The sequence below is a fragment of the Trachinotus anak genome, unplaced genomic scaffold, assembly GCF_046630095.1.
Source record: "Trachinotus anak isolate AG129_WGS33_773 ecotype Australia unplaced genomic scaffold, CSIRO_AGI_Tana_v1 ptg000019l, whole genome shotgun sequence".
Taxonomy (NCBI): domain Eukaryota; kingdom Metazoa; phylum Chordata; class Actinopteri; order Carangiformes; family Carangidae; genus Trachinotus; species Trachinotus anak.
The window spans coordinates 26,503,572-26,521,494 of NW_027273870.1; the positions used below are offsets into that span (position 1 = coordinate 26,503,572).

A 17,923-nucleotide genomic window follows, 5' to 3' on the forward strand; every position below is an offset into this window, starting at 1 on the left:
ATAGTTCCATCCTTATGTAACTTGTTCATGTTTTCCAACTTTGAAACTTCTCAGGACTCCATTTCAAACTGTGAAACTCCCTCTGGAACACCAGGAAATTGGAGGCTTTTTATGTTTCTGTCTATTTCACTGTAATTTTGCTGTCAATTTTTTTTTTAAGACTCCTCTTCAGACACACAGGTTGAAAGGTTGCAAGCTAATAATTGGCCGGGGCTTTTTAAACACTTGAGAAACGTTTACGTGGTAGGCTCTCCAACCTCTCAGGGAAATGTGCTTGTTATCATGGAGTGGCAGACTATCTTGAAGTTCAACATGTGTGTGAAACACCTGGAACTTGCCTATGTTTCTTGTACTTTTCTTTCCTCACACTTTGTCAACTCTCTACTCCCACCCTCCACCCCTCCTCGCAGCCTGAGAGCAGCGTTCCCCTGTTCATCCAGGTATATGCATATTGGTAGCCTCGCCTCTCTCAGCCGCTCTCCTCCTAACTCTGTAATTATCTCCAACACTTGATAAAACCCTCAGGCTCTCTCCCTCTCTCAGTCTCCTTTTATTGCCATCGTTATATTGCGCTTAATCATCCCTCTGTGCTTTACTTGCTTCAGTGTCTGATCTCTGTCCTCATTTCACGCCTCCTCCCGTCATCCCTCTGTTTGTTTCTCCTTCTCTATTCCTCTTGCTGGCCATCCTCTCCCTCTTTCTTTGAGCTTTCACTGTCTCCCTCCGAGCAAAGTACGTTTTCCCTGTCAGGAAAATTCTCACAAATAGGTCAGATAGCAAAAATACTCACTCTCTGCTTCCCTCCTGTCTCCTATCTTCCACACCTAGTTTTAGTTCAAGCTTGTTTATACCCTCCACCTCCAATGGCTGCTCCTTCACAAAGCCCCGCTTTCATCTCATGCGGCTGCAGGTTTAATCTCACGCCTCTCTCTCCTGTGCACGCCCGCAAACTGAAAGGATCCGCTTTGATGCTTTCACTCCATATCCTGAAAGGTATATCCAGTTTCCAAGGATGCAGGAGGCCTACTGTACTTATTCACTTTAACATCTTCCTCCATCTATGTCAAAATGATGGAACACCCGTTTTATTTATTTATTTATTTATTTATTTATTTTTATTTTATTTTTTTTGCTTTTTGCAGCACTTTAACTTTGCCATGTGAAGCCATACACCTACACACATGAATATTCATGTTCAGCTACAAACTAATCAGGGGTTGTGTCATCCAGGCGCTTTCTTTCTGCGAAGTCTTCAGCTGACCCCTGCCTCTTTGAATGTGTCGCTTTATTAGTTACACAAATTCCAGCTCGTTAATTCATATTATCCTCGGCACAGCAGGGCACCAACTCCGTGAAGGTGTGTGTGTGTGTGTGTGTGTGTGTGAGCGTGTGTGAGCGCTCCTGTTTAGGCTTTTTCATAGGAACAAACACAGAGAGAAGTGTACTCTAAATCAGCACAACTCAGAAGTTCAGATGAAATTGCACCTTTGTGATGATCACATTAGTTATAATGGTTGTTTTCCTTGTTTGGCATTGGCCTTGGTTTTCATTCTCTTTGATGCCCCTTATAGACTTGTGGATGTATTTGCATTGTTAACCAGTTTCCCTGTATGTTTTGTGTGTATTTTCCAGGATGGTTGAATACTCGCTGGACCTACAGAACGTCAACTTCACTGCCATCAGAACAGTGAGAGTACTTCGGCCTCTCAAAGCTATTAACAGGGTACCAAGTAAGTCACAACACTTCAGACTGTTTTTTTTTTTTTCTGTTACCAAGAATTATTCAAACGTATTATAATATAGTTCTAAGCCAAGAGATGACGGCGAACTTTGGCTGCCAAGTTATGACAGGCGGCCTTTGCCGTGTGTTCATCGCTGAGTTGGTCCCTGGTGGCCATTCATGTCATACTGTCAGTGGGGCTCATTCAGCACCATGGACAGCGGTCTGCCAGCTCAGCCCAGCCGGTGCAGTAGCTTGGTCGCTGTCCGTGGTGCTGAACATGACTCAGCGAGCCAGAAATACTTCAGCTGTGAACACGTTCAGATTAGATGGCACCAAGCTCCAGTTATTACTGGCTGGAGTGAGTGGGATTTGGCTTTGATCTGATTAGAGACATGATGATTTTTAACCACTGCAATGTGCAACTTATCAAAGTGTTTAGAAATAAAATGAACAAACAAATAAACAAAAAAATTAATAAAAAAAAAAACATAACTTACACATTCCATATTAAAACCACTTGTATCAGAAATGCAGTATCTCAGAGGTGAAGTAAATGGGCATGGAGAGGCAGTTTTATTTATATAGCACCTTTCAAAAACCAGGGAATCCAGAGTAAAGAAGAAGATAATGAAATAGAATAAGACAGAGCAAACCTGATATTTTCTGGGAGATTGTTCCAGATGTGCAGTGCATAAAAGCTGAATGCTACATCTCCACATTTAGTTTTGCCTCTGGAGACAGTGAGCAAATCCCAGAGGTCTGGACGGTTCAGAATGTGGCAACAGCAGATAACTTCGTACTTAAATAAAACCAAAAACACAGATGGATTGGGCCAGTGCGTCATGTTTAACCAGTCCTGTATGAAGGTGTGTCTGCATGAACTGGTTACTGGTTTGATTTGGCGTCAACTTTGTGTTTCACAGTGTTTGCAAAAGGCTAATGTCATGTGTCGTGTTCATGCCTCAAGTTTCACATGGGAAATCAGTTTTTCCTCCAGAGTTTATTTTTAGTATTCAACGATCATCATGACCTTCCACCAACCTCATGTTCCCTGAGTCTCCTGTGACTCACTGCACATGGACAGGCAGCTTGTTTGGTTGCCCAAGATATATTGTATATTGTTTTGCTGATATGTATATCCAAGTAAGATCTAATTTTGTAATGTAAGATACATTAGTTGCAACAGGGCATCCGATGTATTTGGTCTAGTGTAACTCATCAGCAAACCCCAAAAATATACAAATTATTTTTAGGCCTGTCAGAAGTGAAACTTTCACATCATGTCTGCCTGTGATAACAAGGGAGAGAGTGAGAAAGAGACGGCGGTCCACCCATGACTCACTCATAAGATTCGTATCCAACAGTTTTACTTCACCGGGAAGACATTTAATCTCTCAAAAACAGCGAGGAAGAGTCAGAGAATTCGCCTTGAACATTAATGGGTACCATTTCCATCAATTTCAATGTTTGAGATAGATAGATATTGATTCTGTGCGGGAAACTGTCTAGGTGATGTGTCAGCTCTAATTCAAAGTTGATGTATTCTCATAGTTTTTATTTCTTGTTTTTTCATTATCTGCATTGAAGGAAAGACACAAGTGCAACTGTCCAAATATACTTTGTAAAATATTGCCTACAAAAAACAGAAATCCTGAAATTTTTAGTTTACTATTGTAAATTTGTATAAAAAGTTATGCTTATGAAGTTTGGTCATGTTCGGAAGATATTGTTTAGTACTGTTGTTGCCCATTTCTTCAGTTATTACTCATTATAAGCTCCTTTTTTTCGTCATTTGTTTAAAATCTTCATGGGATTTTACCAGGGGGGGCCTGGTGGCTCACCTGGTGGCTCACCTGGTGAAGCATGTATCTATGTAGCTTAATTCTTACCACATGGCCTGGGGTGGGGTCCAACCCGTGACCATTTGCCGTCCTCTTTATCTCTCCCCACTTTCCTTTCTCTAACTGACTGTGGCTAGAATAAAGGCAAAAAGGCCTGAAAAATATAACTTTTATAGCTCCTATCTTGTGTTATTGTAAGATTATGGCCCCACCTCGCTCACAGATGCCTGCTGGTGTTAAAGGTCCACTTAACTAATGCTGCAGTACTTATGCTACTTATTCAGTCACTAGAAGATTTTGCCACATCACCAGCATCACTGTAACTGTGGCACGGCGCTTGCAGCACGAGCCTATCTGCCAAATGCAGCCCAGAAGCCTCATTGTCCTGGCTGTAATTATGTCATTCTGATTGTGTACCTGTTGTTTTCATGAGCTGGCCTGGTGGTTTACAGGTGCAGTTGTTGCCTCTGAGCAAACTGATTCTGTTGTATGAATTTCAAACAGTGATGGACTGGAAGGAATGAAAAAAAAAAAAGAAAGTCCTAACAGGGAGGTCGCATTTTACATCTTCCTGTCCGAGGAAACAAACTCCTGGGGATGCCAAGTGCACAGATGCTGTTTAAATTCCTAAAAAGAAGTGTCATCCTTGGAGAATCTGTTCCTTCTAATGGCAACAACATCCCTTCAGCACCCAAACCCATCATTGAAGCAATGATCAGACGTCACTGAAGTGTTCCATCTCTTCAGCTCAGAGAGCGCTGCTTAGTCTCTGTCCTTTTTGATGAGAATAATCAGAGCTTGCTGCTTGTTGCCTTTGTGATTTCTGTGTCTCAACTGCGCCTCGCAGGCAATCATTTTAAGAAGCTACGAGGACTCTCTAAGTCGGATGTGCTGGTACTTGACGTTAATGTTGTTTTGCTTCCTTTATAAGTATAATTGCTAAAACCTCCCACTGCTCATAAATCTGCATCATAAACTATCTGAGTAATTTTTTTTTTTTTCTGTCTGTGAAAGCAGGTGCAGCCAGTTTGGTTGGCCACAGAGAAATGTGTGTTGAGATCTATATTTGGCATTTTTGCAGAACGTACATGAGCACACACACATCATATACAGGTCTGTCAGTTGTCTGCATGTTTGTTTCCATTCTCCTCTTTCTGGTGAAAAGAGAGAGAAAAGAGAAAAGATTTTTAAATATCTGTATCTTGATCTCTCTCTTCTGTTTTTCTTCAATTTTCTGCTTTGCATCTTTCAAGTCAGTCTCTAATCTGGACTCCTTCCCACTCTTCCCCTGCTTTCCTCATTTCCTCCCGCCTTATCCTCTCTATCCCTCCCTCTCTCCATAAGCAGAGGCGGTCGTTGCTCTTCCATGTCTCTGGAGAGCAATTTGTTTCCAAAGGGGGAGACACTGACAAAACACATGTTGTCCTTTAGTGAATTGGGCATCAACAGTCAGGGAGGCAGAGGCGATCAGCTGGAACAGCCTGATCACACCCATGCATTTCTGCGGACTCTCATTTTCTGTCCACGTTGTGAATGGAAAACACTGAGGTGCTGTAACGGTTTGGTTTTTAGACCAAAGCTTGATAGTTTTATCTCCAGTGTTTAACCTCCTCCCTGATCAAGCTTGAAGATAAAATAAATAGAATGTAAATAAGAGAGAAATCAAGAGAAGAAAAAGAACTATACATTTGAAAATATATGGATGGGATGGGACGACTAAAAGGTTGGACTTGGACATGAGGGGACAGCTGTTCAAATTTCATTTCCTACCGACAGTCAACATTAGTTTCTTTTAACCATGACCATCAACAGCTCAAGCAGCGGTTCCCAACCTTTTCCATTTCTGGCCCACTTGAAAATCCACAGCCCACAGGTTGGGAACCACTGACCTAGTGCAATAACCAAGTAGTTGTTATTTTAACTGTGATGTCAAAGGTCCCCTAACCATAATGAAGTAGTTATTTTAATCCAAACCACCATCTGTTCCTTTATTTTTCTACCGAAACCTTTAACAAAAAATTAACCGTAGCACCGTCAAGTCAGAAAGTGAAAACTATGATGTGTCATGGTTTTGAAGACAAACGTCTCATCTCGCACTGTTTTCTTTAATTTTCAAACTTCTATCAGAACAGAAACTCTTCCATTCTAATCAGCACTGATGTCTGCATCAGCTCTGTACAGCCTGGTTGCTGGTTGATCTGGTTAGCTTAACATAACTGGACGTTAATCACAGAAGTGTCAGGAGAGAAAATGCTTATGACTCATGATTCACTGGAACTGGCAAACAATCTGTTTTTTTTTAATGTAAAACAATATCTGATATTACACAAAATGTTCCACTCTGTGAGTTTTGCATTACAAAGGTTTGGGCTTCAACACATTCATGTTTTGAAGCAGTGTTTTTGTGCATGGTGGACCTAATTTGCCATTGCATGGTTTGCTTTGTGCAGCTCTCTGCTGGGAGGAAGCACAAACAATGGTGAGTCTTTTAAGTCTGAACCATGTTTACAGCTGTAAACTGGCATTTCTATAAGCGGAGGTGACTTTTCCTCCCCCTCTGACATTAAAAAGGCAAATGTGTTATATTGGTTTGTTGTGTCTGTAACAGAGGCAGATTTTTTTTGCCTAGAAAGCAGCAAGAAAAGAGGCTGTATAAGAAAGTTAACAAACACTTCATATGATACAGGAGATAACGGAAAAAAATAGATCCTCTCTTACTGGATTGATGCAGTTTATTGAGCAACATTTCAATAAGGACAACAGCATTTGGGTTGAGGAAGGATGAAAGAAGAAAAGAAGCAGGTGAGAAGGGAGGAAAAAAACGAGACAACTAGAGACAAATGAGTTAGGGAAGAGGGGATTATCCAGCTCCGTGAAGGATGGGCGAAGATGGACGAGAGGAAGAGAGGGATGATGAGAGGAGAGATGCGGGCGGACTCAGATGAGCAGGCTATTACGATGATAGATAGAGCCGAGGAGACAAGTGCAAGGGATGGAGGGAGTCGTTGGATGAATAGAGATAAAATGAGCGAGGGACAGAGAGGACGGAGGACCGGAGAGAGGAAGATAAGATGAGAAAACAGAGGTGATTAGATCTTAGAAGAAGAGAGGAGGCGATGCAACCATTCCACTCATTTATTTTATTTTTTATTTTTTTATTTGTTACCAATATGCAGGCGGAATGACGAGCAACACCACCCCAACACACACACATGTACACACACTATTGTAGTAAATTTTATTCAACTATAACGACCTGCTGTTGGTTGAGGCATAAATCCCACTGTTGCAATTCCCCTCAGACCTTGAGTCTAAGGAAAATAGTAACACACACACACACACACACACACATACACACACACCACATGAAGCCATCATGGACTCCTGCACCTCCAAGACATTAGTTGCTGTAGTTGGGTAGTTTCACTCTGCCAACCATCAGTGCAGATAAATCTAAGTGCAGATCTTGGTGCAGATAAGTCTAGTCTGACGTTAGGTTTACCTGTGGGTGTTCATCTGTTCCCTGTTTAGTCTGTTTAGGTTGTTGCTAACCAGCTTTTCCAGCTGTTTCTAGAACAAACAAAGTTAATTGTGTTACTTCCTGTTTGTAAGAGGATACTGGAGGAATCTTTAGTGCACAGTTCTCCCCCAGTGCAAGCATCGATGGACAACAAAAGAGCAGTTATTACTTTATTTAGGCAAAAAATAAGGGTTTACAGGTCCAATAGTTAATGTTTGGTACTTTTAGCCGTAGTGTAGTTTGAAGGATGGGAACGTCAGTCAGTCGGTCTGACGGCCACTCGGGTCTAGATTGAAATGCATCAACAAGTACTGGATGGATAGCCAGGAAATTCGGAACAATGATCCACTCATGATCCCCTCAGGATGGGTTTTAGTTTGGTTCATGACCAAATACCTGCAAAGGTACGAAGAAGGAAAAATCTGGAGTGGAGTGTTTTTTATTGTTTGTTGGTTTTTGAATCACAGGCAGTGGGAACAGGCGCTCTGTGGAGTCAAGGGTCATGATGACTGCATACAAAAGCAGGCACTCTGAGTCATGAGGTTTAATAACAGAAAGCCTGTAATATAAAGTCCAAACACAGACACCTGAGTAGGACAAATCATCACCAGCGGCTTTAAGAGAATCAGCATCATTGCCATGTGAAACTTAATTGAGTCATGTCTTCAACATCTGTGGATTTTATTTTAACACCCTTAAAGCTTCTAGCCTTAGTAACACCTTAGTGACAGCCATGGAATATTAAAGGCTTTCTATCACTATACTACTACAGATCTATAAAATTATACTTTGTGTTTTCTGCTAATTAGCAAATGTTAGCATGCTAAAGGAATAATATAAACAGACCATGGCAAACATTGTCTGCAACACGTCAACATGTTAAAATTCTAATTGTGATCATGTTGACATGCTGGAATTAGCATTTTGCACAGGTATAGCCTCAGATGTCATAGCTTAGCATTAACCTCCTGCTTTAAGCCCCTCTTACACAATCAGTTCAAGGTAGGATTGTTGCACCTTTATTCCATCTTCTGCATTGTTGTTCCACCTTCAGCCGAGCCGGATCATCGTTTGTGTAAACGGGAGAGCCAGCATGGCGGGACAGGTGCTGACGCCGTTGTGCCTCTGATTCTGGACCGCCAACATGCTGTCTAAAATCACACATTCTCAGCTTCGGTGGGTTCAGTGTAAACAAGCAAAGTCTGCATAATGAGGGGTCTTCTTAACGGCAATAAAGCGTGATCGCTGTATAAAAGGGGCTTTCGTTGCCTAACCTGAATGACATTTTAGACATTTTGACTTGACATGAAAACCATGTGTCACTAATAACATTAATGTTGTCTCTGCTCTATTGAAGACTCTATGGAACAGTAAACCATGACAGGATGACAGATGAGTCAAAGTCTGACCATAAACTTAAATCTTAACCCTGCTGTAGTAACTGTGCACAGATGAATTATTTAAAAAATCTTGGTTTTGAATGTTAAAAAAATCCATCCACCATGGTTCAGTATGACTCAGGAAAGCATAAAAGGTTCCTGAATAACTCACTTATGCTTTATCAAGTAATGACAGGGCAGTTACCAACAGAAATATGTGTAATGAGTATTAGATTATTTTGTAACCCACCAGGCACCGGGGCCCCTGGATGAAAAGGCCGGTTCATAACAAACACACTGTGCACTGCGCCAGCACCAGCTGCCAAAAGCCAGTTATTTCACTCGTCTTTATTTGTTGGATGAATTCTTGGGAACCACCATCACACAGGATCTCAAATGGGAGCTAAACATCAGCTCCCTCATCAAAAAAGCTCAGCAGAGGATGTATTTCCTGAGGCAATTGAAGAAGTTCAACCTGCCAAGGACTATGATGGTGAACTTCTACACCTCCATCATTGAGTCCATCCTCACCTCCTCCATCACCATCTGGTACGCTGCTGCCACGGAGAGGGACAATAACAGACTGCAGCGTATCATCCACTCTGCTGAGAAGGTGATTGGCTGCAATCTTCCGTCCCTCCAGGACCTGTACACCTCAAGGACTCTGAGGCGTGCAGGGAAGATTGTAGCTGACTCCTCCCACCCTGGACACAAACTCTTTGAGACACTCCCCTCTGGCAGGAGGCTGCGGTCCTTCAGGACCAAAACCTCTCGCCACAAAAATAGCTTCTTCCCATCTGCTATTAGCCTCATCAACAAGGCTAGAGAGCCCCACTGTTGCTGATCAATTGCACCAATCACCAGAAAAAATTCCTTGTATGTGAAAGCATACTTGGCAATAAAACTGATTCTGATTCTGATTCTGATTCTGATTCTGAATAAAGAAGCAATTCTCTCCTTTATTAAAGACAATTTACCACACAGCTCATCTCAGGGGTAATTCAATCTCCACGCTGCAGAGCACGGAGGCTGCACTCATGCATGTACACAAACACACCACCATATGCATGTGCACAACCACAACCAGTGCAAAGCCACAAACCTTCGCATGCACAGACTTGCACCGGCGAGTACTGACTGAATGTGCACGCACACTGAGTGGAGGATGTGTGAAGTGAACAGAAGAGTCAGTTAATGGGACGCTAATGAGAATTATCCAGACCTGAGTCCCACTGGCCGCAGCTTAAAGGACTCAGCCTGTTCACTGCATTACCCATGATCCCCCCTTGGGAGATGCTCACATTAGCAGCAGAGGTAATGGTCGTCAGCACATTTTTCTCTCTCTCCCACCCCTCTTCTTTTCATTTGTATTCTGTTTATTCTCACACCTAATCTAGTTTGCTCTATTCTCATTTCCTTTTTCTTCGTTCCAAACGCCGTTATAAATGATTAAAATGATTATGTTGCCTTATACAAACATTAGTTGTTCAGTTTACTCAACGTTTGGTAATATCCCATCATCACCAGGCTAATGCTGTTCTTCTAATAAAGTTTAATTTTACTTCCTGGCCACAACGCTTTGAAAATCTTTTCATCTCTGCATTAATTATACCTGTCTACCTTCAGCGTTTTTCCTTGTTGTTTTTGTCTTTTATTTTTTGAGAATAACTTTGAAAATTTGCATTTGGAAATATACAAGGTTTACTATTATTACACACTGTTTGTTTGTTTGTGACAGATTCCCATTAGCTTTTGTATTGCAGCAGCTGTTCTCCCTGGGATCTATACAGTTTTGATGTTGACAATACAACCATACACATTCACAGTAGTCGTCACAGTAGACAACAATACACATAACACAAGAACACATTATAATCAACATCACAATAACAACTGACTTAATTTAAATTCAAAAAAGCAAAAGCAAAGGAAATGAAACAAGCTCCGACTGAATCTATCATTATCTAACAGATAAATATCATCCTGTAACATTGCATGCCCACAGAACTATACGTGAACGTATACACTTTAATTAAAAAAAAAAAAAAAAAATCTTTTTAGCTAATGCCTTTCTTGTGTGTGTGTTTTTTTTTTGTTTGTTTGTTTTTTTTTTAAACCATATCTATTATTTTGTTGTATAATATGATTTGGGAGTGAATTCCATTCCTGCACTGCTCTGTATGTTACTGTTCCACCCTCCAGTGGCATGCCTTGTTGAATAATTGTGCATACTTGTACTAAAGGATAGCTTATCAGAAGACATAAATCCTTGTTATGACATTCCTAATGAAAACCATCAATGAATACAGCAATCTATTTTTAAATACATCTATTTTTTATAATTCAAACCAAGAGAGACATAATTTCAGACAAAGTATTTCCCATTTTAGTTACCACTCTCTATATGTTTGTCTTCAGTTTGGCTTCATCCGCCTGCTTCATGAACGTGTTGATTTAATTGTTAATATTTTCACATCAGGATATGTACAGTGGTACTGCAGCGCTACAAGCTGCTGCTGCTGTTGCTACACACTTCAAACAGATTTAATCATTGTGAAGAAATAAATCTTTCAACTTTCTCTGGGGAAACAGGGTTATGTTCAATATCTGGCCTCAACTTGGCTTTATTCGGATCAACTAGCTCGATTTGAATGAGCAGGGTTGTTAGCAGAAATTGATCAGCAGAAGAATGCTTTGTTATGCACCTTTCCTAAAGCAGTTGCCCCTTCCTGTCGGTGAGAGCTAACTGTTTAAATTCTTAGGAATTCAGTTTCCTCAAATCATTAAATATTAACATGGAAAAAAAAGCAAGCTCGGCCCTGCATACTGTTCACCAAAGGTCATATGTTGTGTTTATACCAACAGGATAATGGAGGACAGATCTCTTATATATTTTTTCCCAACAAAAGTGAAAGCTCACCTTTTAAAGGGGGATTTCAATACCCATGAGAAATGTGCAGGTTCTGGTTGTGATTGGCCACTTCCTGCAGAGCTTAAGAACATATTCCCCAAGGAGATGTAAAACCAGGAAGTGTCATCTGCTGCCAGTAGGAATACATGCATAACGTTTCAAATACGGCTATAAGTTTTAATGGAAATGTCACATATTTGACATTTTCTGTTTGAACCACACATTTGTCGAGTATCCAGGCCTCTGGAAAGGATGTTTAAGGCTTCACAGCTTCCTTTCCTTCTCCTTCAGACTGAGTCATTCAGAATTATTATATTATTTGGCAGGGGGCCCCTGGGAGATGGTCTGAGCACCAACTGCCCACTTACCCCTGGTTAGCCAGCTAAACGCTGTATCAATCCTCGATCTATTTTACAGATAGAATTTAACCCCAGGTTCAGTTTCCGTATGGAGATCAGAGCCAAAGTAATGGGCCATGGGATCACAATTAGTGTGAAGATTAGCGATTGATTAACTAATTATGATAATAGGACGGCTTCTATGGAAATGGCAGCACAATGTGTTAAATTTCTGCATAAGCAAGGAAGTCCGAGGGGTGAGAGAGAACGTGTTTGTGTGAAAGAGAGAGAGAGATGTAGTGCGGACATGCGTGCATAAATTATACAGATCACCCAAGGTTTGAATTTTGGATTTAAAGCTGCAGTGGACAGGAGCATAGGGATCCATCAGAACCAACACTCCACCATCCAATAAAGCTCCAACCTGATGATAATGTGTCTGCACATTTCAACAGCTTGGGGTTAACATGTGGTCAGGGTTGAGCTTCTTGCCTATTTCTCAGCGCGGCTGTTATGCTTGACTGACACCTTCGGGCAGCAGAAAGATAAATTAGTTGGTGACTCTTGACACTCAACAACGTGTCAGTGGATGACGCCTAAATCGTTATGCTTGGAAAAAAACGGATGGAGCTGAATGGTCAGCAGGGCTAATGTGTGTCTGTTTCGTCCTGCTTCTGTCCAAGTCTAAAAGGTTCAGTGCTTCATGCTTCAAAAGGGTCAACAACACTGTCCCAGTTCAGCAGCTCACTGGGCCAGAACTGAGGAGAAACACTGGACTTTAACCTTTAGTGCTCTCGGTTGGCCAGTGGTAAAGCTGAGTCGTTTTTATGAAGGCAAAATACAGTCAAATCTCCTTTTTTCTTATTTTATTTTATTTTATTTTTTTGATGTGCTGTTGGCTTGTTTTCCAAAATGTTTCAGTCATAGGTCTTTGTACAGATCAGGTTTGGCTACAAGCCAAAGCAACTGTGCATTTGCATTCAGAAAACAATGGAATAATAATAATAATAACAATGGCGGCCACTAACTGGAAGATGAGTGACTCGATTGGAGTGTCCTTGGGGAGGATGCTGAACCCTGAATTGCTCCTGATATATTATCAGCATGTGATAGGAAAGTGCAGTATGCACAGTAAAGCACTTTGAGTGGTTGATAAGACGAGAAAAGTCCCATGTAAGTGCAGTGCATTTCCTATAATCAGCTGCCACACCCCAAGATAAGAGAGGAGTGTTTGTGGTCGTATGGTTTGGAGTTAACTGTGCAGCAGTTATCTTCTACTGGAACTGCATGAATGCCACTGTTTGAAATTTGAAAGAAATTTGTCCAAACATGTTGAAGTAAAAAAAGGCTTAAGTTTCACAGAAGTTACCACAGAAGTTTAATTTTGGTCTTCATCACTTTGTTGACTGTTTGGAGTGAAGACTTTAAAATTTCAAAGACTTCACAGATACAAACTGAAAAGGAAGCAGTTCAGCTCACTATCCTTGAGTCCTTCAAAGGTCATGACCTTCAAGAAAGTGGACTTGGACAAAATTTATATAGTAGCTGTTGCTGTTCCCACCTGTGACCCAAGAAGAAAAGTCAGCGCCCCCCCTGATTTAAAGTGAAGATTAGAGATGGGTGAGAGAGGGTTGGAGCTGTGTGGCAGGTGTCATCAGGTGGACGTTTCTGTGTTGTGTCTCTTCAGGCATGCGTATCCTGGTCAACCTGCTGCTGGACACTCTGCCCATGCTGGGCAACGTCCTCCTCCTCTGCTTCTTCGTCTTCTTTATCTTCGGCATCATCGGGGTGCAGCTGTGGGCGGGCTTGCTGAGGAACCGCTGCTACCTGGAGGAGAACTTCACACTGTGAGTATCTGTGTGTGTGTGTGTGTGTGTGTGTCAGTGCGTGATGAAGAGCTTGAGAGAGAAACCGATGGTCTGTGGTGTGTTGGTCTGTCAGCTCGGTTGTTTATCTGCAGCTTGTGTGTTTGATGTGTTGCACTTTGAGTCGTTACAAAGTTATGTGATGAACATGTGTTTTTATAAATCAAATAACAGCTGATTAAAAAAAACAAAAACCAAACATAAGTAGACATGTATAAAGATACACCACAGCCAGAACATCATCTTCTTCTTCAGTGTGTGTACATGGCCCTGTCACCTGTCCTCTCATTGTGTGCCCTCCCTCACTGTGACTCCAGAAGATTAATTACATCATCTACTCAATTTGCTGATATTACCATAGAGTGAGATGAAGGCTCTCTCTCAAGCGCTAATATCAGGAGGACGATTGCAAATCAAAATGTGCACAAAGCAAATATCATTATCACAGAGTCACTTCATTAAAAACCGACACTCCTTTCCTTTCACCTCTCCAACCCCGTCAAGCCCCACACAGCGTCTGCTGCTCTCTGAGCACAGCCTCCAGCGATCGTGTCGTTCTAAAAGAATGATTCGGCAAAATAAAAGAGAAAGGAAGGATAATGAAGGAAAAGACACTTGTGCTCATTTTTCTCCCTGTTTTATGACGATGAACGAAGAAGGAACATTTTATAATACTCTCCTTCTAAACAAACCCTGGAGTAAAGGCACCACACAGTAAACAACAGAATACATATGACTGTTTAACTGTGACAGATGACTATTGGAAATCTTTTACTCATCTTTTATCGAGTCAGTTTTAACTTTTGCAATCAACTGTTGGTTCGGGAACCTCAACATGGTTCGAAAGAATAAGCTGTAATTAATGAAAGTAATATCTCATTAATATGCCGTAATTGTCACAGTTTAAATGATGTTGCATCATTTTGCATGTGTAACTAGTCTGTTTTAATAAAGACAGATTCATTCATTCATCATGTTATTCATTATATTCTATTTTTCAACTTTTTCTTTTCTTACTTTTCTTCCAAATGACTCGTCTGCAGCTCCACCTGGGAATTCTGGGGTCTCTCTCCAGGACGCAGACCCCAAGCTGTGCTGTGAAAAAAATATTTCTCGCTTCAGTTTCTCTGAACCTGCTCATGATTTTTTTTTTTTTTGAGACAACAAAGATGGACCTGCTGACCTGTTCTGCTGCGTTCCTCCAAGAGAACAACTTTAACTCACTTAGCTTAATCTTCTCTCTGCATCATCCCCTCGCCGTCACACACACACACACACACATTAACGAAGTAATCGTGCACCTTACAAATGACCTCCTGCTGTGCACACACACACAGTCACACATGCTCCCTTCTTCATACACTTTCCTAAAGCATGCACACACACACATAGACACTTGTGAGACTGCACATTTATGCACACACAGATCTCCCCCACTGATGCTCTCACTCCACTGAATAACTCCAGCAGGGTGTCTGGGTTTAGGAAAAGGTCTAAGCTTTAGGATGCTAATAATGTGATGCAGTACTGTACCTCTATCTCCCTGCTACCCCTGACCTTTACAGTCTCACAACTGGATGCACTTTGCTTTTTTTTCTATTTATTTTTCTATATCTCTTCACCTTTTCACTCACCCTCTTTCCTTTTCTTATTTGTGAGAGCATTATCGTTGTGATAGCATTGTGCGGTGTTTCCAGGTCTAATGTTCTCTGTCTCAGTAGCTGTGGGGCTGTTTATTTCGGTGGAAGTGTCAGAAATTCAATTACTCTTTTGTCATGTCGCCTCAGAATAGGAGGAGTGCAAATGCTGTTGTTGATTTAGGCCGGCTGCCCCTGCGCTCTCCGCTTGTATCCTTCAGTAGCACAGAAAGTTTTTTTTTAATGTGTGTTTTTGTGTGTGTGTGTGTGTGTGTCTGTGTGTTAGGCTGTGTACTGCAGCGATTTGTGCGCAGTAGAGGAAGCAGCAGCTGTCGCTCAGATGTCAACATCCGTCAACTTCTACCCATGAATTCTGCATCTTTTGATGACATTCTCACACAGCAGGAAACACCTCAGCTCCCTGACAGGAGAACTCAGTAGATAAGGTCTGATGTTGGGGCTGAATGTTTTATAGTGTTTATACCAAGGATGCAATTTGAAAGAGTTTCATTTTCAAAAAGCTGTAGTTTTAATTGCATTGATAATAATGACTGGCTTTTTCAATAGTTTACCAAACTACAACTGTGTCTTTATGCTCTGCAAAAAGACCAACAGACTGAGTCTTTATCTGCATAAAAAGGGAGCAATGTAAATACCAGAGACTGACGTAGAATTAATTACTTGGAAGTGTTTCCCTGTAATTAGTATTTCCATCCACACCAATTTAGGAGTTAACTGACAGGATTAGTTACAAGATGAGTATAAAGCCAAGTTATGATCATTTCATACTGATACATGTGTTTTCTCTGTTTTATGTCTCACGTAAGTAGCCAGGAATGTATTTGTTGCACAAGGCATTTGTGAATTTGAACTTTTAATCACTGCCGATCACTAATCACTGATGAATTATGATAATTGCCCTCATGTCTCCCTGGTAACAACAACAAAAAAAAAAAGCAAGTCAGAATTAGTAGCTTAACAGGTGCTGTTTGTCCCCAAAAATCTCTATGATTAAGAGGACAGCTAATACCACTGTGAAAACACAGAGCTCAGACAATAACTGGGATTCTGTCTGTGGTGAGCGAGAGTCCGGGGAGACCAGATCCACAGCCAAGCGTTTGATTAGGCCGGTTTGGCTGCACGGAGGAGTGGGCTGCACGGCGCTTCGCATTGCAGAGAGCCCAGAGAGAAAATAATGATCTGATGAGAGAGCTTTGGGGGTTGGCCGTCACCATGGTAACCAATTCAGAGATGAGATGGAGAGGAGTTGCAATCATGGGATGTCCTGACTCACCTGAGTTAATGTCAGTCATGTTGTCCAACGTTGGTAAAACATGCACACAAGGAGATTTATTTATTCATTTATTTTTTATTTTTTTGCCACAGAGATGATGCAAACCATGTGTGACAGTTGCCGAGTGTTTCAGAGGTATAAAACACACACCTTTGGCTGAAGCCTCTGCTGTCAGGAGTCCAGTGCCTCCTCAGGTGTGAAATGACTGCTGTCTGTTTGACACTGTCTGGTGGCAAACGTAATCACCTCTGTACACAGAGACGCACAGCTGTTTTTGTTTTAAATTCTTTTTATTTGTCCGACGTCCAATCAGATAAAGACCCAGGCTGTGGTTCCTGCTGTCGCTGGATGTTGGCACAGTCGCATGCAGAGGTGGGGATTTGTGGACGAGGCGTGCGATGAGGAAAAAGAGTGGAACAAGTGGGTGGACGGCGGTCACATTTTTTTTTTCTGACGTTTTATTTGCTGTTCCCAGGCCTCTGGTTAACAACAAGATAAAAATACAAATGGCTGAAGCCGCTGGTGATCAACAGGAAATCATTATCTGGGAACACAAGTTCATTCGTGCAGACTTGCACTGTAATGCAGGTTCTTTCCCCCTGACACGCACACGCGATGCTCTGTGGAAAGCCCACAGGTTAAGATGCATAGAAACCGTCACTTTGCTGAGCCGCTGTCTCTGAGCAGCTGAGCAGGTGGGCTCGACAGGCAAACAGAGCTGCAGAGATAAACAGAGAGGAGTTTGACATTATATTCATTTTCTTATTATTAATTCTAGGTTCACATCAATCAGGTGCACAGTCTGCTAGTTGATAAATTAAATATTGCCTTTAAGTGATAATTATCTCCCACCTGGCACCGTGAGCTGAATAAGTCTCAATCTCCCAGACTATCACAATGGTTGGTAGTCTGAGGTATTATAAAAACTAAACTTGCTGAAACCCCTGCTCATGAAAACCTATTGCAATATCTATTGCAATTACTTTGAAAATGATTTGTTTGTTCGTTTATATGCTGCCCAGTGCACAAAAAGATTCAGATTCAAATTCAGAAAGGACCTGAGTTTGTTGATTTACTATTATTTTCCATCAGAAAGTAGCAGTGAGACAAAATCCTCTGGTTTTACTTAGTTTGATAAACTGAACAGTCATTTGAGGGAATCTCAGCAGTACTCAGTGTTTTTATTTATTTATTTAGCTTCTTCTCATATACCAAGCTAAGATAACTGTCTCACGGCTGTGGCATCATATTTAAGACAGCTCAGAGTTTTTATTGACTTTTTCTGCTAGTCTAACTCTGACTATGAAAGCCAATTGTTTATTTTCTAAAATATCAAACCATTTCTTAAACACATAAAATATTGGTAGTGGAGCTTTAACTATTCAACATCATTCGATCATACCTTGTGGTACTGT

At 41.3% G+C, this 17,923-nt stretch overlaps 1 protein-coding gene across 2 annotated transcripts in view; it reads left to right on the forward strand.

The window, feature by feature from the left end:
- The window catches only part of LOC139636023 (voltage-dependent T-type calcium channel subunit alpha-1I), a 142,838-nt gene that overhangs the window by 24,396 nt on the left and 100,519 nt on the right, over window positions 1–17,923 (forward strand). For both annotated transcript variants that reach the window (XM_071503682.1, XM_071503681.1), the window contains 2 exons: window positions 1,633–1,730; window positions 13,400–13,559. In XM_071503682.1, coding sequence (XP_071359783.1) covers window positions 1,633–1,730; window positions 13,400–13,559 — 258 coding nt within the window. The remainder of the gene's footprint in view (window positions 1–1,632; window positions 1,731–13,399; window positions 13,560–17,923) is intronic.